At 39.2% G+C, this 24553-nt stretch overlaps 1 protein-coding gene across 1 annotated transcript in view; it reads left to right on the plus strand.

Moving 5' to 3' along the window:
- Positions 1 to 24553, plus strand: part of EBF2 (EBF transcription factor 2) — a 252512-nt gene that overhangs the window by 201231 nt on the left and 26728 nt on the right. Inside the window, exons 8-10 of the mRNA XM_031949646.1 lie at positions 327 to 444; positions 3763 to 3893; positions 5021 to 5147. Coding sequence (XP_031805506.1) covers positions 327 to 444; positions 3763 to 3893; positions 5021 to 5147 — 376 coding nt within the window. The remainder of the gene's footprint in view (positions 1 to 326; positions 445 to 3762; positions 3894 to 5020; positions 5148 to 24553) is intronic.

The raw sequence follows: 24553 nt of genomic DNA on the forward strand, positions 1-24553 counted from the left end.
ATGGATTTGAACTTGATTTTTTTTTACTTTAATGCTCTATCCATTATCATATGACAGTTATTTACAGATAACAACCATCCTGTGAGGTAGATAGATTCTATTGGGATGACTATCCCCATTTTACAGATGAAGGCTGTGAATCAAAGAAGTTTACTTTGAACCAAAGTCAAATGGCCATTAAATATTGGAAATGGAATGCACATCTCTGTCTTTCTTGGTTTCAAGCTTTCTCTTTTTCTACCAGTTCAACCTAAACGGAACCCTGCCTCAGCTGTGATTCATACAAAGGTTAACCCTGCATTTTTTTTTTTTTTTAATGTTTGCAGGTGGTGCTATCAACAACCGTGAATGTGGACGGACATGTGCTGGCTGTTTCTGACAACATGTTTGTTCACAACAATTCTAAGCACGGGCGGAGAGCGAGGAGGCTGGACCCGTCTGAAGGTAGGATTGTCTGGGTGGGGTCTGTCTAGAAAAATGAGATTTGCCTCAAGTTCTTTCCAGCAGATTTCACATGAGCTCCTTTGGAGATTGGCAGGAATCCTGCTCGATGTTATGTGTGGTTTTACAAACAAATCTAGTAATATTGATTGTCTCTCATGTAACAAACACACACACACTCATCAAATCCCAACGCCTTACCATTCCTTCCATCCTATTTCTTTTTTTTTTTTTCTTTGTTAGACTGGCTTTTCAGGTAAACTAAGCAATGTGACATCTTAGTTAAACATTTCCACGCCACACATGTATGAAGAAGTGCCAGTTGTTCCCTTAAACAAATTGTGGGCAAAACATAACAATACGCAGGATCAAATTGACACTAATTGATTTTTGTTTGCTTGGCCAGGGAGGAATCGTGGTTGGCTCTGGGTGATTTTCAGAACGCATTAAGGCAATTAAAAATATCTGCAACTGTTAAGCTTCAAGTTGTCAAAAAAAAAAAAAACATCCAGTGAAATGCATTGATTAAGATAACTTACAAACTCCACTAAACCCCCCGCTCACCTCCTCTTCTTCCCACCTCCACCCCACTCACCAGTGTAAGAGGAGATGACTTTTGAGTGTTTGGGGAATGGCCAAACTGGATTATTATTTCATTATGATATTTTTCTGCCCCCCACCCTTTTTAAAAAAAAATGTGTCCTATATCAGCTTGAAGAAGAATTAATGAACTGGAAGAAAATGATTGAATCAGTAAAGAATTTGGAGCACTGTTAATTCTCCCCCAGCGGTCTCTGAAAGGGGAGAAGAAAATCCCAGTATTCCGAGCTCGGAACCCATCCAGTTTTCCCTGACTGATTGGATGTGATTGACTGGCTGCTCAAAGTAGGGCCGTGTTTTTGGAGTCCTGCCAAAGTTCTCCTCCACCTTTGACCCTGTCAACGTTGGAAATGGAGTGATGAATTGACTTTAGTTATGGCCTGGAAACCATCTTGGGTTCCTGATGGGATGTAAAGTCCAGAGGCCTTGAACACATGGAAGAGGATAAAAACACAATCCATCCCATAAAGTTAGGGAAATGATTAGAAATTGTCTCTTGATAGAGCCTAAAAAACAAATTTTCCAATCTTGCGTAGAGTGCTTCCCTCTCCCCGCCTTCCTTTCTAGAAGAGTAATCAGCCTTGTAAATCTTAACACTCCCTCTGGTAGGCTGGGGTGTGGTTTTTGTGTTTATTTAACACTTTTTCCCAGTGTGATCAACTTATAAAAATACATTAACAACAACAGCAGAGTTTTAAGAAACTCTGGATGAAACTGGAATTATAACATCCCTGAGTTTAGAGAAAACTTGGAGCTCAACTGGTGCAATTAATTCATTTTACAGATGAGGAAAACAAGACTCAGAGGGGGGAAACCCCATCTAAAGTGTAACCAGCCAAGACTCGAATGCAGCTACTATGATTTTACCTTCATAGCCCTCGGCAGTGTATTGTCCATTTAGTCCAGTCTTTGCCTCAAACTGGAATCCTTTCTATGTCATATACAACACACGGCAATCTACCCTTCCAGGGCAGGTCATTACTAGTTTTAATTGTCATTTGAATGTGAAATGACCAATTAAGACAAGTTTAATCATTATTCCTTTTAGCAATCCCAAATTTCCCTGTCTATATTTTCAGGCTGTTGGTGATAGTTCTGTCCCTTAAGGCCAAGTGAGCTTGAGAGCTTAGTATCCCAGAGCTGGAGGGCACTTGAACTAGAGTCAGTTTAATTGTGCTTCCATATAATAGCCCTTCAAAACTACCCATCATTCTCTAGTGTCATAAGAGCTTGTCCAGTCTTTCAATTTTGCAAGTCAACAAGCATTTAGTAAATACCCATTATTTTCCCAGCATGTGCTAAGTGTTGGGGATTCAAAAAAAAAAAAAAAAAAAAAAGGCAAAAGAAAGTCCCTGACTTCTAAGAGGAGTTGTAATGAAGGAGAAAACATAAACAAATTCTACACATAATAAATTGGAGATAACCAATAGGGGAGAAACTCTAGTAATAACAGGGTTAAAAAAGACTTCTTAGAGAAGGCAAGATTTTAGCTGGGGCTGAAAGGAAGTTGGGGAAGTCAAGAAGTGGAGACAAAGAAGGAGAATATTTTAAGCATAGAGGGCAGCCTGTGAAAATGCTGAGTTGGAATCTAGAATATAGTGTTTGAGCTTCAACAAGGACTTTGAAGCACAAAGAAGCTACAGAACCTTCGATAAAAGATCCTAGGAGACCATCTAGTCCAATCTGCCCAATTGACAGATGAGGAAATCGAGGCCATTAGAGGTGAAGCTACTCACCCAAAGTCAGACAGATAGTAAATAGCAAAGCTAGGATTCGAATGCAGATCCTTGGACTCCCCAAATGGCATCTTTCCCACTGTACAGCAGTATCTTTCATGTTCTCCAGTCTTTGCTTTGTATAATACCCCCAGTTCCTTGAACCATCCGTGACATGCTCACTGAGCCCCTTCACATTTTGGCCCTTCCTTTCCCGAGGGTGCTCCAGGTTTTCCTGCTCTCCTCAAAATAGATCTAAAATGTACTCAAAGGTTTAGATATGGTCTGGCTGAGGCAGAATATAGGGGGGTTCTGCCCTCCCTTGTTTTACCTTTCCATGCCATGTGGTCAGTTTCATCATGGATTCATAGATTTAGAACTGGAAGAAACTTTGGTGATCAATTAGTCCAACCCTCCCTCTCCCCACCCCCATTTTACAGATGAATAAACTGAAATCCAGAGGGATTAAGTGATGCATCCAAATTTTTACAGGAAATGAATATAAAAATCTGGATGTAAATCCAAATCCACTCATAATGATAACAACCATAATAATATTCATAATGCTAATAGGTAACATTTATATAGCTCTTTAAGGCTTTTCAATATATTATTTAATATAATATTATTTAAATATATATTTAAATATATTATTTCATTTGAAGTACATCCCAAACCTTCAAGGTAAATGCTATTATTATTTCTGCTTTACAGATGAGAAAACCGAGACAAGAACAATTTAGCAATAAAGTACCCAAGGTCACATGGCTAGGAAATCCCAAAAGCAGGATTTGAACTCAGGATTTCCTGATTCTAACTCCAGCATTCTAACTAACCAAAGCTATCAGTCTTTCTTTTATGCCATAATGCTTTGTTGTTAGATTATAATGACATGGAGCAAATCAGTATCAGCTCCAGAAGACAAACACCATAAAGAAGCCAACGTAGAAGTCCGGATTGGCAAGAAGAGAAGGAAGGAGTCTAATTTATGGTTCTGTCTCCATAGCTACACCCTGCATCAAAGCTATCAGCCCAAGTGAAGGTTGGACCACCGGTGGGGCCATGGTGATCATCATAGGGGACAATTTCTTCGATGGACTCCAAGTTGTATTTGGGACGATGCTTGTATGGAGTGAGGTAGGCAAAGTTGATCTCTTCATCCAGTTTTGAGTGGCTCAAGAGCTTGGTATCAATCACCTGGCTCATGTTGCTCATTTACTTCATGCACAATACCACATTAGGAATTGAGGATGCGGAGAGGGATGATCCAAGAGGGAAGGAAAACAAGTGGGTGCAAAGAAATAGGGAACACTAATGGGTTAGCTTCTCTTAAGTACCAAATTATGATGATGATAAATAGGAATCAAATAATTAATTAATCAAGAAGCATTGATTAAGTACCAATTATTCCAGGTGTTGTGCTAGGAATAGGAGATTCAAGTATCAAAGTGACCTTAGAAATCATCTGATGCCCATTTTACAGATGGGAAAGCAGAGACTTGGAACAGTTTTGTTCGGGTAGGTGGTGAGTGCTCAAGGCAGGATCTGAATAAGTCTCTCATTTTATAGTCATCCTGCCAGGGATAGAAAGATTGCTGTGGATTGGGATAACGGGGAAAGCCATCGTAGGGATAGGAATCCAACTGGACAGTGAAAGAAAGGGAGGACTGAGGAAAGCAGAGAAGAAAAAGATGGGCATTAAAATAGGCACAATGAAGTGAGCTGAGGCATGGAGTGTTCATAATATGCTCAGAAAATACTTAGGACAATTCAAAGAAACCTAACTAGCCAAGGTTTCCAGGGCTATGTTCCCAAGCTATATTTTGAGTAGTCATTGACATTTGTATTTTAGCAGCTGAGAAAAAACAGGGTTCTAATGAGCAAGAACAATTGATTTTGGGGTGACCTCTACTCTTCCTCCCAACTCTGTTCAACTGAATTTGTTTTCCAAGTTGATTTTATTTATTAATTCAATTAAGTGCCTACAATGTGCTAAGACACTGTGTTAAGCACTGGAGATACAAATAGACCAAAAAAAACCCTCCAACAACAACCAAAAAAACCAGTTCCTGCCCTTTGAAGATATTTTTCCTAAAGCTGCTCAGGAACATTTCTGCTTTTTGCTGAGGGTATTAAAATGGCTTGTTACCATTCCCCAAACCTGTGGCTAGAGATGAGGGAGGGTTAGTGTTGCATGGGGGTGGGAGACAGCCCCTTGTGTTCTTTCTCTCTCCATTATTTTTTCTCACTTGTTTCCTCTCTAGCTGATAACACCTCACGCTATAAGAGTCCAGACTCCCCCTCGGCATATCCCTGGAGTGGTGGAAGTGACATTATCATATAAGTCTAAACAGTTCTGCAAAGGGGCCCCAGGAAGGTTCATTTACACAGGTAAGTGCCCGGATGATTTCAGGGGTTGGTTGCTCTTGTTCCTGATGAGATTTTCTGACTCCCCTATTGTGTTTTCCAAGTCTTCTGTAAAATGGGGCTAATAATCCCTCTGAGGACCAAGAGAAAGAATATCTTTGAAGGATTTTGACAGCCAGGAGGCACTATGTAAATGTCAGCCCCTCTACCTGCTGGGATGATCGTTTGCTCTTTTTGCTATTATGTCAGATCTTGGCCAACATGAGAGATTTTCTCCCTGTTATCTAGCCCTGCGATTTCATTAGCGGAGGGAACACCCAGGGAGGAAATCTGCTCTCTGAATGCAGATCAGACACTTACCTTCTTAGCTGACAGCAGCACCAAGGAGTTGAGTGACTTTTCAAGGGGACACAGACAAGATGAGTCAGAGCAAAAAGACCCAGATGTTTCTTGGCTTGAGTTTGACCCGTTCCCAAATGGGAAGTGGTGACATGGTTCTAACTTTGGCCAGTTTGTTTCACCAAATCTTTATCCAGCATCTGGTTAAGCAGAAAGAATTCTAGTTGTTTCCAGCCAGAGTAAAAGTGGGGGGAAAAGGGAAATAGAGTTGCGTGAGTGAGGAATGGTATAAAGGGTTCAAATCCAACCACGGATCCTTACAACGTGTGCGACCTTGGCAATGTCCTTCATTTCCTGGATCTCCTTTCTCCCATTTATAAAATGAGGGGCTTGAATTTGATGGTGTCTGAGCACCTATCACAGTCATCCTATCATGTTAGGGTTAACATCCTGGGCTAAGTGCTGAGTAAAAAAAATGGGCATATGGTATATGATTCAGGAAAAAATTACCAACTTTTTGTTCTTTGGATTTGTTCATCTGGGGTACAGAATCATATAGGATGACCTGGGGCCTGTGATATAACACCAACAAAGAATTGGAAGGAACCTCAGTTTAACTATCAAACCCAGCCCATTACATTAAAGGAATCCTCATCTCCTCCCTGGAGGGTGGATGACCCCTTGTTGGGAATGCTGAATGGGGGTTAAATGACTTGCCCAGGGTCACACAGCTAGAAAGTGTTAAGTGTCTGAGGCCAGATTTGAACTCAGGTCCTTCTGACTTCAGGCTGGTTCTCAAAATATAATATAATTTGAAGAGGATTCTTGCCATGTATGGATTGGACCATCTAGTCTCTCAGGTCTCTTTCAACTTTGACAATCTATTATTTTATAAGCCACCATCTTGGATGGGGGCTCAAAATGGATCTGTCTTATCCAGAATCCAATTCTATAGGAGATAATATCATAGCAAAATTGGGGATGGCTGTGATTATCAATCATTAACTCAAATGTTTGCCGAGTAGCTCAAATTCTGAGGTCTAAGGATGAAGGAACAAAATGAACAAAGGTATCCGTCAACCCGTGATCCAGGATTTATTGATCAATCACTATGATAAAGACGCTGTGCTAATCTTTAGGAATATGATGACAAAAACAAAAGCATGTTCTCAGGGAGTTTATGTTCTTTTGGAGGAGGTAACAAGTACATATAGCTGTATGTATAAAAATGAGGATTGGGCAATGGGGAGTATTTAGATGATTAGAAAGGTCTCATGTAGAAGTGTGCTTGAGCTGAGAATTGAGGAAGATTAGGGACTCTATGAGGCAAAAGGGAGAGAGACTTGTAGTCCAGTGTATAAAACAATCAGAGAAAAGGCAAGTTCTGTGAGTGAGGTGCAATATAAAGGCCCAAATGGACTGGACCATAGAGTCTAGGATCATAAATCTATATTGTCTTAGGAGGTGGTGGGTCCCCCTTCCACTTGGAATAGACTAGATGAGCTCTTGTTGGGTATTTTGTGTATTGGTTCGACAAAATGGCCGCTGAGGTCCCCAGTGCCAACTCTCAAATTCTGTGAATAACATGCCGTAAGGATGCTAGAGTGAGTCAGCCATGTGTGTCACAGCTAGAAAGAAGGATGGGAATAGAAAGTAGGAGCAAGGAAGAAGGTAGTGGGAATTTTGTAAGGGAGATAGGCAGGATGAAGATGGATTACGGAGGGACTAGTGGAAAGCTGGAAGAGACTTTAGAAATCATTTAGTCCAATCCCCTCATTTTACAGATGTTCAGAAGAATCAGTGGAATCTGTATTCAACAAGAGAGAGTTTTGGTGGTTTCTGGGAGATGGAGAGTTCCAGGAAAATTGTATTTTCTGAAGTTGAATCTTGGAGTGATCTAGAGAGTGTGTTGGAGGAGAGAGAGAGTCGCTGAAGGCAGGAAGATTAGGTGCAAAGCTACCCTTTGAAATGAAAGAAAAAGAAAAAAAAGTTGTTTTAAAATGATAGGTAAAAGGGAAGAGTTTTACAAATGGGGAAAATGCACCAGGCTCATGAGACTCTTTTCAAAGATATTGCACATATCCTGAAGGCATTTATTCTTTTCTCCTTTCCAACTCAGCATCCAGAGGTTATCTAAAGTGGGACTTATAGGGCCAAATATCATTTTATAGATGTGCAAATGTAAATCTACATTCTTGCTGTTTTCCTCTATTGTAAAATAAAAGTTCCCAGAGGGGAGGAACTATTGGCTTTTTATATCTACATTCTCCATCGCCTCGCACAGTGCCTGGCACAAAGTAGGTCCTTAATAAATAAATGCTGGCTGGGTTGGATTGAATTGGGGAGAGTCAGTGGGGGAAAGAGTGAGGTGGGGAGGAGAGAGAGAGAAAGAAAGAGAAAGGGGGGAGGGAAGGAGAGAAACAGAGAGAGAGATGAGGAGAGAGAGAAGGGGGAGAGAGAGGCAGAGAGAGACAGACAGACAGAGAGAGAGAAAGAGAAAGAGAGAGAGAGACAAAGAAGAGACAGAGAGAGAGGGAGGGAGGAGAGGAGAAGTGAGAAGGGGGAAGGAAAGAGAAAGAGAATGGTGTAGAGAATGTTAACTTGGGCAGAATCAGGGGATATTGGACATAATAAGCACTTAAAACTTCTTGAATTAGATTGAATTGTCCTAAGTCTCCAGGCTCTGCCACTAATTAACTGTGTGATAATGGGTAAGTCACTTCCCTTCCCTGGGACTCGGTTTCCTCATCTATTAAGTGGTGGGGAAGATGGGAGTAGATCTCAAAGGCCTTTTCTAGCTTTCAAATTTTTATGATTCCCTGAAATAGACACAGACAGTCTAGGAAACCTTCCATATGGCTTTAATATCTAACTGAACATTCTTGGACATGACCTGTGCTTGAGTGGGGATGCAGGTCTAGGAAAAGGTCTGCTCAGCCATAGTCGTGTTACAGCTAATGCTTGGCTCCTCGCATTTTTAAGCTGGGGAGGGGTGACAGAGATGTTTAGGAGTGGTGATAAAATAACAAGACAGCTTTGTGGCTCATAAATGGGCCCTGAAGGTGCTTCCAAGAGAGGAGTTTGTGCCAGTGACATTTTGAACACTGTCAGACTAAGTAACAACAACAATAGCTAGGATTTAGATATTTGCGTTAAGGTTTGCAATACTTTGGTAATTCCTTGGTTTTCATAATGTCCTGGAGGTAGGTGCTATTCTTATCCCTATTTTACAAATTAGGAAACTGAGGCACATAGAGGGCAAATGATTAGTCTCCCAGGAAGGACAAATTTGAAATGGGTGAAACTCTTTGGATCAATACCTGCTGATATATTCACTCATCCATTTATTCATTCATTCGATCATCAATGAAAAAAAAAAGCTTGATTTGGTAGTGAAAACACTGTCATCTCTCTCTCTCTCATACTGGCTGTAGGACCTTGGGAAAATCATGCAGGATGTGATTGGTAGGAAGAGTTCCCTATATCATTCAAGTCACAGGTCCAGTCCCTAATCTTATCCTTGCTAAGTTTTCTGCTATCTTATCTCTATTACATCCTGGGCATTAAATAGTGTGATTTTTTTTCCTGGATCCACAGAATGGCTGATTATCAGCTGCCCTCCCTTCCCACAGCTGTTTCCCCAATGCAGAGCTGGGGGAGGTTGAGAAGAAAAGCACAGACTCCCCAAGAACCCATGAATGGGTCACTGCTCAAAGGTGGGCTGGAACTAAGGGAGATTAATGCAGGATGGCAATAATACATTAATCTCTCTTAGCCCTGCCTCTTCTCACCCCTCCAGCAGGATTTATTCACGTGTTCTTGGGGAGTCTGTTTTTTTTCCTCATTCCCCCCAATTCTGCACTGGAAAAATGATAAATCTCTAAGTCCAGGAATGGCGGAGAAGGTACTGATCTGAAATGGTAGAGGGGGTTTCCTCACCTGGGATTTCCATAAACCAATGAAATCATAGGTTCAGTCCTTCTGAGGGAAAAAGATACTGGATTCTAGCTAGTTCTTGAACCTGCTTATTTTTATACTACTTGTCCCCTACTCCCAATTGAGTGAAATTCTTTTTTTCCATGGTTGCCTTAGCTAATATTGGTAAAGGTACAATGTGCTTAAGTATGCTCTTTACTATCAACATCATTATGTTGATCTGTAATAAAAATTATGGTATGGTCATAGTATAGTAGATTTTCAACTATAACCTCATTTAATCCAAGACTCCTAGAAAAGAGAATCATGGGATTTTAGAATTGGAAGGAACTTTGATGGTTGGCATTTTGGGTTAGGGTTAGGGTTTGTTTCTGGTTGGAGGGTCTTGTCCTGGATCCAAACCCATTTAGTTTATGATGAATCCAGTGTGTGTGCATGGAGATGAGCAGAGGGATGGTGGGAGTAAGGAAGGGCAGTAATGAAATAGAAAGAAGGAAGCCCAGACACTCCTTCAGAGACACAATTTTCCTCTGCCACCACCAGCAAGCAAAAACCAAACCCAAACCACCCAGGGAGATATTAGGGCAGTTCTGGAGCCCAGTAACTCTAGCCAGAAACTTTCACCTAGAGGTTGCTGGATCAAATGTAACCCAGTTTAATGGAGCCGGGAAACAGAAACCATCTGGGGATGGTCTGAAGCCCCACGGGAAGTAAATTGGTGGTCTTGAGACCCATCCTACTGAGAAAACTGCCATTTGACAAGGAGAACTAATTGGCAACCCAGTGGGGAAGCTCAGCCCGATGGCTGGAGAAGGAATGAGATGGAATGTTCCCTGGAAATGTCTGGAAGGGCTGTCTCCGGTGTCAGCCCTGAGTCTTAGCCCATGCTGGTCTGCCATATCTCAGCCCCTTCTCCTGCAGAGCCAGAAAACAAAGGGCTCTCATCTTTCCATCTCAATTGGTGTCCCGAGAGTGGGATTACTCTAGAATTTGAAATGGAGGAGGTTAGATGAGGGCCTCAAACGTACTCAATTAGAGAATCCTAAAGTAATAATGGGATGGGTTGGAAGGGGACGAGGAATAACCTGAAAGGAGCAGTAGGGTCCAATGCAGAGAGGGTTGGATAAGGTGTCAGGAGAGGTCTGGGTCTGAATCCTGCATCTGACACTGGACTACAACCATGGGCTAGTCACCTACCTCCATGCCCGCTATCACTCACCTGTGAATTCCACCTAGAGTGCCCCCTGCAAGCCACAAACAAAAGCTCTAGTGGTTCCACCCATCCAATAAGCTTTTATTAGTCAATCAATGAACATTTATTAAGTGCTTAGCATGTATCAGGCAGTGTGCTGAGCACCAGGACACAGAAAAATAAGTTCTAGAAGATGGGAGTCAATATAGCATATTAACAAAGAAGTAAATACAAGGGCATTAAAGAGGGAAAGCTTGAGTAAAGGCCCATAGGACTATTATGGTGAACATTTAAAATAATGTGTACAAAGTACTTTATGAACATTATAGTTTTATATATTATGAGTTGTTATTCCTAATGGAGGCGCCAAGTGTGGCCACTTTTAGTGTTTGAATTCCTTATAATACAAAAAATCTCCTAAGTCCCTGATCATCATCTCTTCAGGGTAGATTTTATGAACCCTTGGTGCCCTCCCATTAAGGTTCCTGCCCCTCTCTCAGTATCAGAGTCCCCTATGGGAGAAAACTTACAGCATCCAAACAAATATGGGTAAGGGGGGGACAACCAAGATGGCAGGAAGACTGGAAACCTTCAAACAGAGGTGGGAATTATAGAGATTAATTTTCACCTGTGGCCAGGAAAAGCTGCCTACCAACTAAAGCTATCTAAAATGGGATGGCCTGCCTCTGGAGGTGGTCAGTTCTCCCTCACTGGAGGGCTTTGAGCCAAAGTTTAATGAGCCCTTGCTGGAGCTGTTGAAGAGGGGATTCTTCAGCGATAAGTTGGATTAGATGGTCCATTAAGAGGCTAATTCAGTGGAAAAAGTGTTTTTTGCCTGCTTTGCATCCTTAGAACTTAGCGCAATGCCTGACACGTAGTCAGCACTTAAATATTTGTCGATTGACTAGTAGATGCTAGATTTAGAGTCAGAGGACTTGTGATCATAACCCATTCTCTTATTCGGTTTCTTACCAGTTAAATGAAGGAGTTAACCTAGATGACCTTTAAGGTCCCTTCCAACTATCAAGCTGTGATTATATGATACTTTGGGGACCTCATAAACTCTGACCATTCTTATCCTGACTTCCACTCTCACAGACAGATCTCAGGGACTCATCTTGGTTAACTAGTTTCTCGTTGAGTATTATTAATATAATCATTTAGTCTTAAAGAGCTTGTAAAAAAGGGTTTTTACTAAGGTGGTAGAGCAGAACTAGTTATTCCCATCAAAAATCTGTGACACACTCTCCCACAAATACATGGGAGTCCATGGTAAGGGGGGGCCCGAGTTTAGATGGCACGTGTGACAATTCCCATGCCCTGGTCTCTGAAAATCTTTTTTTCCCATTCATGAGGTGATCATAAAGTTCCTCATAAATATACTGGATCTGTGTCGGGTCTGTCCTTAGCTTGCAATGCAGACATTGCTGCTAGTTGCAGGGAAAATAAGAAGTCCAAAACCTTCCGAGATTCAGGAGGGCCTCCTTTGGCTAATTTTTTTTTTCAGGGAAGGGAATGGGGAAGATATTCTTGGCCAAGCCAAAACGGAGGCTTCCTCCTTTCCCCCCAGGTGGTTCCTCCTCACCAGTGTGTTGGAAAGCCACACTTGCTCCAGCCTCTGGAATTCCATTCCTTCTCTAGTTGCTTGAGAATTTATAGACGATCCCTGGGGGATGGCCAAGTTTCCTCCATCTATCCAAACACAATTCCAGTTCAAAAGGCCTTTTAGCACTTCGTCTAAGGTCTGTGAGTGATTAATTGATTGAGACATGTTCCCACCAAGTTAAGGTATCAAGGCTAAAATGGGGCAGGGTGGTTTTGACCCCATTCTTAGACCATGGACCTCCTCACGTCTCAGTTTTCTCAACTATAAATGAGGGTTTGGGACTCAAGATCACCCCCAAGGCTTCTTCGACCTCAAAATCTGTGAGCCTTAAAATTGAGTTTCTGTGACGGCGATTCTGATGATTGTTTAAGGCACTGGAAATGAGCAACCAGTAATGTAAGCTCATTTACACCATAGGTTTGTGCAGTTAATTTGGAGATCGCTGAGCCCAACCTTGTGTTAGGGATAAAGAAATGGAGGTATGGAGAAGCACTATAGTTCTAGATCTCAGTGGACTCTCAGAGGTCAATGAGCCCAGTTCTCTTATTTTACAGGTGAGGAAACTGAGGCACAAAGAGTCTCATAGGAGCATAAAATCTTAAAGAGTTTGCAGTCACTGTAGAGGTCACTCCCCTTATGTTTACAGTGAACCTTGAAGCCCAAAGAAGGGAAGGGCTTTAGTCACATAGCTAAACAATTTAACGAGCCATATTCAAATCCAGTTTTTCTTGACTCAGAATATAATTTCCTCTCCGGTGTGCTTGAAAAAAAAGAAAACTGATTTTGACTTAAGAGAGAGGAAGAAATCTGAAATCCTTTGCTTTGGAACCATTGGGAGAGCCACCTAATCAGATATGGGAGTGGAGGGGAAAGATAACATGGAGTCCCAGGTGATTTTCACCCTTCAGAAGGAGTCCTTTTGGAAAGAAATTTTGGAGGAGTTAGTGCTTAGCTTAACCCTTCACTTTGTGTTTTTACACTGACAATATCTGTGCAGAGAGACTTCATGATAATGAGCCTCACCTGCTGCAATTAGCCAAACTGGAGTAATCAGCTCCCTGAGGCGGCCGGTGTTGCCCGATGCCAAGAGCTGCAGGAGCAACATCCCACCTATGGAAAAGTCTTGTTTTCTTCCCACTAGAGATATCATGGGACTGATTTTTCTTACATCATCATTTGATAGGATGCCTCTGGCTACTGTTGAAGGAAGTGATTGGTTTATTGTTCTTTACCCCTTTACCCCAGACTTAAGGATCCTGCACTTTCCCCCCTCCCCCCAAAAAGGTCTCCCTTGATTCTAAGGAAATCTGGAATTCTAAGGAAAATGGAAGCAGATTTTCACTTTAGGCATGAGCCAGAGAAATAGCTTTAGGATCATATACAGAAGAATGGATTTGTGATTTCATTGTTGTAGGGAAATTCCTAGTGAGGAAACTCTACCCAATGAAAGGGGTACCTCCTCTCCAATATAGTGTTAAAAATTGTTCAGAACATTGAAAGCTTAAATGATTTGCCCAGTCTCACATTTTGTAAACTCCAGAGGCAAGATGTACTCCAGATCTTCCTGGCTCTGAGGTCAGATTTCTATTTACTGCTCAGTGTTGGCTTATAGATTCATAGATTTAATGCTGGAAGAGACCCTAAAAGCCATGTAGTTTAAGCCTCCCATGAGAAGAAAACAGAAAATGGAGCCCAGAATTATGAATTGACTTGTCTAGTCACGCAGATCATCAGTAGCCACATCTTGTTTCTACCCAATTTTCATCTTTCCTCCTCAGAATTAGAAGTACAGGATAAAAGGTGATCTTAGCAGGGTCACAAGGACAACAGAGTACAATTTAAGATATAGGATGTTAGAGGTATGAACTTTGTCATTCCTATCCCATCCTTGTGCTTCCTCTTACCTGATGGCCCCTGCAAAAGACGTCTGTATGAATCAATAAGCATTTATCAAGCACAATGTGCTGAGCACCATGATAAATGCTGGGGAGTCAAAGAAAGGCAAAAGACGTTCAATCTCCTCCATAATACTTTGAACATTAATTCATATTGTAAATGGATATTTATTATATAAATGGATATTGCCTTTGATGGCCATTTCTTTCTTCTGAGCAAGGAAATCGAGGATTTGCTGGCTAAAATGGTTTAGGAGGCCTTTAAAAAAACCTATTTATTGTGATTTTTTTTACATTATACTTCTGTCATAAATAGTGATATTTGATGTCAGTGTCTTCTCCTTTATCCCTTTCTCATATTTTAGCATCAATAGTTTATTTTAGTAGGTTGGTTTGTGCTATAGTAACCCTTTATATTTATCCTTTTTTGTAATGTGGTGTTGATTTATTATGTAAAATGATTCCCCCCATCCCTTTTCTCCCCTTTCTTTCCTACTGTATTTCTCTTCTCCTCCCTTTCCATTCATCTTTTAAAATCATCAAAACACCTCAGAACCATTTCTAGGTCTTTTCCTAGTTAGATTCTCATTATGAACCCTGATCATGATAGGGTTCTGAAGGAACACAGAGTTTATCTTTGTTTAGCCCCCAATGCTTATGTTTACCATTTTGTCTTTCTCTTGATTCCCATATTTCCATTTCAAAGTTTCTTTGCAACTCTAGTCTCTTCATCAGAAATACAAGAGAATACTCATATTAAAAGGTTCATTTTCCACTCTGTCAGATTATATTCAGTTTTTGTAGGTTGTTATTCTTCACTATAAGCTTGGTGGATGCTAAATCTTGTGTGATCCTGATTGGATCCTTAGAACTCTAGCTATTTCTTTCTGGTTACTTGCAGTTTTTTCCTTTAATCTGGAGGTCCCAGATGTTATAATGTTCCTCCGTGTTTCCATTTTGTGGTTTTCAGGAAGTAACTGGTAGGATTTTTGTATTTCTACTTTGACATCTGGTTCTAAGAGATCTGGGCAGTTTTATTATCTTTTGAAATACATCTGGGATCTTTATTTTTTGTCATGGCTATGAGGTAGTTCAGTAATTCTTAAAATACTTCTCTTAAATGATTTTCTAAGTCGATTGTCTTGCCATGATATAATATGATGTGATATGTTCTTTTATTTGGTTTTTAAACTTTGTTTTAATATTTCATATTGTGTCATGGAGCCTTTAACTTTCATGTGGTTCATACTAATTTTGCAGGAATTTGTTGCTCAGGTAACATTTTATATTTCTTGTGCCAAGCTGTTCATTTCTTTTCTAATTCTTTCTTCCATACCTTTCATTTATTTTCTAATTTTTGATAACATCTTTTCATTTATAAAAATATTTATAAATCTCATTTTTTCTAATCTTTTTATTTATAAAATATGTATAAATTTCATTTGTAAATATAAAAATATTTTTTAAACCCTTATTTCATCTCTTCCAGGGATTTGAGTCAAACTTGTGCCCAAGCTTTGTTTTTCTTTGAGGCTTTGCTTGTAGATGTTTTGGAGTCATTTTCTTCTGGTGGGTTTGTGTCTTGAGTGTTTCTGTTACAATAGTTTTTCATGGTGACATTTCTTTATTTACTCCTCATTCTTCCAGTCCTCTTCTTGATTTCAGATCTTATGGTAAGGTTGAGTTTTACAAACATCTGGAACGATTATCTGGGTTGGTCCTTCTGCTGCTTTGTTTGGAGTATTGAGTTTTGAATTATTCCAAGATTTCAGAGACAGTTCAAACTTCAAAAGTGAAATTTTGGCTAGCACAAGAAACTATAGATTCATTCTCATTGGATATCTTCAGGAAAAGGCTGGAGAATCGCTTACTTCACTCACTAAAAATCTGGGCTATGATTCTGATGATATTCTATGTCTATGAATTTTTTAAACAGTTCTACCCAAAGAATCAAAAGGGAAAGTGACCCAGAATGGAATGGAAAGGTGTATGGTGGGTTAAAGAAGACTGCATCATATTGCCAATGATGGCTTGTACAGAAAAAAAAAATGGTGTAATATCCAGGAAATGTGTGACAGGGAAGTAGTGCAGTGAGAATTTAGGATAACTGTTGGACAGATGTGACTGAATATACTTATAGAATGTGAAAGGATATAGAGACAGGCCACAGAGCATTGGTTGGAATTATGGGAAGACATGAGCAAGAATCTCAAAGGATAAGCTAGCTAAATGGGCTGTGGTCTGCACTTGCAAAGAGTATACTTATCAATGAGAATATAATCCTTGAAAGTACTGAAATGAAGGTTTCTGTTGTGAACTATAAACCAAAATTGCTATAGATTTCGATAAAAAACTTTATAAATGAGTTAAAGCTAAAATGGAAAGAGCTCATCCAACTTCTATTTAATGCTCTTCTCTCTTTCTCTTAAAAAAATCATTACCCTGCATAAAAAAACTATTTAAGAAATGAATCCGTTTCTTAGTTAAAAGCACCCAAATCAAACATCAAAAGCCAGCCTGAGGACAATTGTTCCCTCCTCAAACTGGAAGCAGGTGGAAGCAACAGCCCTCTTGCTGTCCTGGGGTTTGCCAGTGGCCCCCCCATGTGAAATTCAAATGTATCATTTCAGTTGAGATGGCCCTACTGGTAGCCACAGAATGGGGAAAGGAGGAGGGTTTCTCTACCAGAGTGGCAGGCAGCTTCTTAACAGCTCTGCGTACTCAGCTCTAATATTCTAAATACACATTATGGGGAACGGGAGGACACGTGGAATAGCTCCGTGGTGGCATTTAGATTTACCCTTGAAATTTATCTTTAATTTTTACAGTTGTCTCCTTAACTGTGTATATTAAAGGCTTCTTCAAACACCCTGCCTTGCCACCGCACTCTTTCCTGACCCCCAAGCGTAATTAAATATTAAATTAATATTTCATTTAAAATTAAATATCAAAGGCTTCCATCTAATCTTTCACTTGTGCCCTGCAGGTGTTTGACTCACATCCTCATTGCTCTGTCCACAAGATGGATACCACCTCTTAATAAAGTGCTTAGATATAATCTCCCCAAAACCATCAGAAAAAAAAATATTCTGCCATTATATCCAAAGGGATTAGGGTGAGAAGATGTACATATTGTCAAAAATGGAAGATTTCAATCCCAACTGCATTCTCATCTGTTCTAGGAGAGATTGTCTAATGTGAAGGTCCAGGCAAGAGGCTAGTGGTCACATCCCACTCTTGGTCATTATTTGTAAAGTTCTTATCACACTGTAGAATGTTTTCCCCAATGGAATGGAAAAGGATAGCAGTTCTTTTTTCTTTTTCTTTTTTTCTTTTCTCTTCTCTTCTCTTCTCTTCTCTTCTTTTCTTTTCTTTTTTCTTTTTTCTTCTTTTCTTTTCAAGCAATTGTGACTTGTCCAGGGTTGCACAGCTAGGAAGTGTTAAGTGTCTGAGATCACATCTGAACTCAGATCCTCCTGAATTCAGGGCTGGGTGCTCTATCCATTGCTCCTCCTAGTTGTCCCAGTTCTTTTTCACTTCATTCTCATCAAAGGGGGATGATAGAACCATAGAAATGGAAAGATTTGATTATCTAAGTACATTCCCCATTTTACAGATGAAAAAACTGAGACCCACACTATTTAAATGAGCTACTGAAGGTCATAGACATAATGAATAAGTGGGGGAATCAAGACCCTTCATGCAACAAACATCTTTTTTTTTTTTTTTTTTTTTTTTTTTTATTAAGCATCCACTTTATCCAAGGCAGTGTGTTACTTTTTGAATGGAAAGTACAGTCTAAGTCCTTGACCCAATGGAGATTAGAACTCCACATGTGGTTGCTTGGTACCTTGGTAAAAATGCTGAATTTTGAGTCTGAGGATCTGGGGTTAAACCTGTCCTCTGCCATTTGTAACCTAAGTGACTTTGGGTAAATCCCTCCATTTTTTCAGACTCAGTTACTTATAAAATGAGGAGAGTGACTATACTCCTCTCCCTTGCCACTTGACCATTACATTTCTCCAACTTTTTTTTCAAGAACAACAACTCTAGGATCTCTAAGGTCTCTTCCAACCCTGAATTTATGATTCAGAGTTCAAAGGAACCTTAGAGAATATCCATTTTAACCTCATATGTAGTTGATTTGGAGAAGATAAATGACTTTCCCATACCTTAGCTGAGATTCAGACTCCTGCAAACCCATTGCCTTTAAGACTGACCAACTGAATGCATCTCCCTTCTTTCCTCTTCTCTTCCATTCCACTTTTCCTTCTTTCTCCTCTCAAGTCCCTTTAAATCAGACTTATATCCCTAAATTTATCATCACTAATCCCAGTGGAGCTACAGTACTTTTGTCAAAATGGGTTTTGTTCTCTTAGGCCTTAAAGCTCTTGGGGATAAAATTCTTTCCTCTGACCCTTATGTTATAGGAAGCACCAAACTCAGCATGTTAAGACACACATATATTCCTATGCATATATACACATACATATCCATAAATGCATATACATATATATACATAGTGTATATATGTATATACACATCTATAAATCCATATACATATATATGTGTGTATTTATATATACACATATACACATCCATAAATCCATATATATATATATATATATATATGTGTGTGTGTGTGTGTGTGTGTGTGTGTGTGCCCAAATTTCTTTTTTTTTTCTGTAGAATGGATGAATTAGAAAAGATGGCCACTTAGTTGGCTTCTAAAGGCTACATTTTAGTGATTCTGGGATAAATGGACTGTGATGTCTTTTCTAGTTCTAAGATGCTCTGCTGTCTAATTCCTTTCTTTTTCTTATTTCTGTGTTTCTATGATTCTGCATTTGCTTCCTTATTATCTAAGATAGAATACCCTAGCAGGCTGGAGGAAGTAACTACTTTATTGATTGATTCATTGGATCAAAAAGCATATTTAGTGAGAGGATAGTAGAGTTTAGTCATAAAATGACACACCATTTTCTGAGGTGAAAGGGACTGTAGAAGTCTAATCCTTAATTTTGACAGATGATGTAATTGAGTCTGAGATAGGTACAGATAGACATAATTGATTAAGATTCTTAGTGCCCAGTAGTATAGTCACAAAACTCCTCTTAACAGAATAATCTTCCACTTTTCTCTAAAGTTTTTACTTTTTCAAAATACTCTCCTCACAATAACTTGGTGGAATAGGTGGTCCAACTCCCATATTGCCGATAAGGAAACATGATTCCAAGGGCTGGGTAACTTTTCTCTTGTCACATAGTGTTTGAAGTGATCCAGATCAAGTCCTCCTCATCCAAGGTCCATCACAAAGAGAGCTCTCATGGGCTCTCTTTAAGAAACAATTGCCAAAAAAAATTGTCTAATTTTTCCTTTTTTGAAAAAAAATTAATATTGGGCATGGGCCAGTGCAGATTTTTTTCACAAGCTATAGATGTGGTGGTTCCCATTAGATATTTTTAGTTAAAAAATGTTGTGGCTAAAAACAAAAATACCCGAATGTAATTATTATAGTTCAATCCACTGGCTGGACCCAAGGTATGTAAATAAGCTAATAATCAGACCCACAATCTGAAGATGAAATGACACACAAGATCCGAAACCTCGGGAGAATTATTATGAAATCTCAAGGTATTGATGAAAGTTTTTCAAAGCTGATCCAAATGGGATTTAGATTCTGTGGCAGTTGAAATGTGTATTATTAAACTCCTTAAGTAAACCCGAATGGCTCCCAGTGGAGGATTAAGACATTCTATGTATAGCAAAGACGAAATTCTCAGGTCGGGGTTTGCTCGATTGAATTCCCTCCTGATTAGTTTCTGTAATATTTAACTTCATGCCATGCCATAATTATTTAATAAAAAAGTAAATATAAAATATATTTCAGTGGGGAGATGACCTTTTACCTTAATGTTATGTTACTAAAGAAAGACATAGATAAATACAGCCTATGGTTGGGACGTGATTCCAATTCACTTTGGATTTTTGCTATGTAAACTTTTCTGGTGCCCATCAGACATGGTGCTGGAATGGCTTCCCATGAGCACCACTTACCAAGAAGCAAAAGGTAGGAGAGTTTGTAAGATAGCTGTTGATTGTGACAGGCAATAATATAATTGGACTTTAGTGATTGATGGTTTCCTTGTACTTCTCTTGGGTATTCTCTTACGAAACTGGAGTACAATCCTAAAACTAAAAAGCAGCCTTTGGATGTGCTAAGTGGTGGAAATGAACACAGAACACATGTCTATAGGACGGTAAAATGAATGGTTCTTTAGGTCGATTCCTCCCCCAACCAATCAATTTTGTGGTCACAAAACCATAGAATGTCAAAGCTAAAAGGGATCTTAAAACAATTGAGTCCAGCTCTCTAATTTTCTGAACAGTTAGGTGAGATCCAGAGAAATTAAATGAACTCCCCAAAATTATACAATGGATTACAGAATCCTAAGATTATACATTTATAGCTTAAACTCTTCTGGCTCCCTGTTCTCTGAAGGAACAAATCCAAACTCAAATTTAACTCAAAATTAAATCAAACTTAAACAGATGAAAACATTTGTTTGACATTTTAGATCTTTCACAATTGGACCTTTTCCTACCTTTCTGGTCTTCTTACACTTGAATACCTCCTTGTACTCTGTATTTTAGCAGTGCTGTCTTAGTTGCTGCCCTGCATACATGATACTTCATCTCCTATCTCTTTGCCTTTGAAATGGCTGTTTCTGATGCCTAGAATGTATTTCTTCTGTCTCCCTGCCCTTGAAATCTCTGCTCTTCTGTCAGACTTAGTTCAAGTGACTGTATTAGCATGTAAACTATTGGGAGGCATTCATGTAATATTTTTATCTCCATATCCCCAGCAGTCAGCACAATACCTGGCACATAGTAAGGGCTTAATCAGTACTTGTTGATTGATTGGTAGATTAAGCTGAAAGGGCCCTCAGAGTTCATTTAGTTCAACCCCTCTTATTTTATAGATAAGAAAGCTGGGATTCAGAGAGATTAAATAAATTGCCCACAGTTACTCAAGTGAAGGCAGAACTAAAAACCTCAGTCTTCCAGCAAATCCATATGCCTCTCTGTCTCTCATGGAACATCAAAGGTGGAGGCCTTCAAGGCCTCAGTGACCATCTAGTCCATACTCAAAAAGTAGACAGTTGGCCAACCTTTGCCAGAAGAACTTCACAGGAGAGGAGCTCACTAGCTCTCAGTGATGCTCATTCCACTTTGGAGAGCTCCTTACATAAAACCTTTAGTGTGACCATTTGCTACCCATTTCTTCAAATTCCACTCTTTGAAGTGAGGAAGAAACTATTGAAATTCTTCCATGTTCTTGAATATAGCTCTCAGAAAAAAGCTTCTCTCCTCTAGCCTAATTGTGCTCTATTCCGTCAGCTAGTATTCATATAATATCAATCAGAGACCTTTCACAATCTGAGTTGTCCTCCTCTGAGTTCTTCCTGATTTCCTAAACTGTAATGCCCAGAAGAGGACAAAATATTCTATATTTGTTCTGAACAGGGAAGAGCACAGTGACCACTACTGCTTTGTTCCTGAAGTCTCTCTTAATGTAGCCTACAATTTAGTTTTTTTTGGATACCGTAACCCTTTGTTAATTCATATTGAGCTTTCAGTCCATGAAAACCTCCAAATCTTTGGCAGACCAACTATGTCATTTTGGACTTATAGAGTTGATTTTTAAGAAATAAAAACAAAACTTTCCATTTATGCATGCTCAATTTCACAGTGGGTAATCATATAGTAAGCACTTTGTATTTTCTAAGCTTATTCATTAATTGATTGGTTTGAGCCAAGATCTGTCAAGATCTTTTTGCCTCCCAAGTGAATGGCAGAACTAACTAGGAGTGGATCCCAGGTCTTCCTTCTGAGTTTAGTGCTCTACAAATCATCTGGATAAAGGTTGCTATGTCTTCTAAATCAATCAACCAATCAATTTTTATCAAGTGCGTTCTATGTGCTAGATACTGTGCTAATGACTAGGGATTCAGAAAGAGGCAAACATTAATCCCTACCTTCAAGAAGCTTACAGTCTAATCTAATCCCATCCACTGATATAGGATTGTACAAGTATGGATAAATGGATCAGGACCTCTTGGGCTCCTTTCTTAAATGAATTTGGTCTAAAGGGGGGGTGAATCCTCTATGACCCTGAAGCTGCTACCTTAAATAGTAGCATGTGAGTAAATGCCTTTGGTAGAATGGATTTAGAATCAGAGGAGTCTGAATCTCAGATCTCCCCTTATGGTCTCAGTGTTCATGGACAAATTACTTGCCCTCTCTGTGCCTCAGCTTCATTCTCTGGAAAATGGGGGTTGGAGTAGCTGATCTCCAAGATCCTTGCACCTTTAAATTTCATGGATTATAATTGGTTTTTGATAGAATTTCTAAAGAGCATACCTTTTAGTGCTCTGCAAGAGTTTGTTCACTGGTTAAGAGATAGAGATACACTACCAATCCAATCCAACTCAACCCTCTGAGCCTCAGTTCCTTAGTTTTTTAGATGACATAGGCAGATTTGATGGCCTCTGAGGTCCATTCCATCACTAGATTAGGCTAATATAAGATCACACTTGAGGTGTGATACATGGGGATGGTTTTCTTTGGACCATTCACCATTGGAGAGTAGTGCACTTACCCCCTTTCTATGTCATTAACTAGGACAAAAGCTTGACTTCTTACTGCCTCTATTAATTCCCATTCGGATTGTAACTTATGCAGATAAGTAAATGGAGACAATAGGGGACTATTGACATTGCACATTACAGGGAGGATTTAGAGATACCAGTTAACAAGTTTCCTTTTTCCACACTATCAAACTCATAGGCATTTAACCTTAGTAGGCATTTACCTGATCTTAAAACATCTCCCTTTGGTTTGTTTTATTTCAGAAATTTCTGCTTCCAGTAAGTAGAAAAAGACTACACACTTGGGGAAGATTTGTTTTCTCTTATTGGTTTGTTATATCTAGTTCCTAAACCTAGTCAGGGGTCATTGTCCTTTTGGCCAACAGCAGCACATGGTATTGTGGAAAGATCAGATCCTTAGTTCATTTATTGACAAATTTGATGTGTGGTCTTGGATGAATCCCAGAACCTCACTGAGACTCACTATCTTCATCTTCAAAAGGAGGAAAACTATACAACTTTTGGCGAAATCCAATATAAAGTTTTGAAGGTAAAGGGTAAAGCTGCTCCTAATTAAGAATTGGTTGTTAGAAGGCTCAGATATACATGGTCTTTTAGTGTACCATTGGAAAAAAAAAACTTTTAAAAGCAGGAGGCAAGCTTACATGTGTATGGGGAACAAAAGGCCAAGCCATGGCTGCGAGTAATGAGTTTATGAACTTGATTAATGGGAAAGGGTATAAGGAAGAACAATGATGTAGTATCTTGAGCATAAAAATTCCTTGGGTTAGCAGAAATCCTGGTCTATCTATGAATGCATGAAAGCTTTCCTATTTACCCTAAGTATGAATGCTTCTTCTCTCCTCTAAAAATAACTCTGTATTCCTTTTATAAATATTTTGTCTTCTTCTGTTCATGGTCTACCTCCCAATGGAGTGTAAGCTCCTTGAGGTCAGGGACTATTATTCACATTGGTCTTTGCAGCTTTAGTGTGTAATACAGTATGTGAACAGATGCTTTAAGAAAATTCTGGTTTTATCCATCAGAATCAGAAAAGAAACTGTTTAGATGGAAAAGTATATATCCAAAAAAGAGAGAATAAAAACAAGGGGGAAAATAATAGAATTATTGAGCATATTGTATTTATAAGAAACTGAGATATGATGATGATGATGATAATGATATTCTACAAGGTCATTTCCAAGTTGAAGTCTTATTCTAATAAGTAACTTTTGAAATTAAACTGCTTTGAGTATCAAATGGGGCGTGAAGGTAATCAACATTTTTTTATACAAAGGTGAAAATTATGTTTTTATATTTATTCTACCCATATTTTATAAACTCAAATTTTGTTCAAAAAGATTTTATGATATACCTACTATTTATCAGGAACTATTAGTTCAGGTACTGGGCTATGTTCTAGAAATACAAATAAGGGCAAGAAACCAGTTCCTACCTTCATAGAGCTTACATTCTAATTGGGGATACAACATATAAATAACTTGATACATATAAAGGATAGTGTGTTCATTCCCATCCATTCATGCCTCCTTGTCCATGTGATTCTTATTATTCCTTCCTTAAGCACATCTAATTATATTAAGATCCTTCCCCAGTTCTTTCAACATTTAATCTTTCAGAGTTCCCAATGCAGCACTGGGGCTATTCAATAGTTATCTCTGTCTATTGCAAAGATGACTGACTAACTTTCTTTTTTGGGGTCCTGTCTATCTTTGATACCATCTCTCTCTTTTTTTTGCCACATTTCAACTCATGTGCAAATCACAGCTGGTCAGCAGTTGTAGCTCATA

The sequence above is a fragment of the Sarcophilus harrisii genome, chromosome 2 (assembly GCF_902635505.1).
Source record: "Sarcophilus harrisii chromosome 2, mSarHar1.11, whole genome shotgun sequence".
Taxonomy (NCBI): domain Eukaryota; kingdom Metazoa; phylum Chordata; class Mammalia; order Dasyuromorphia; family Dasyuridae; genus Sarcophilus; species Sarcophilus harrisii.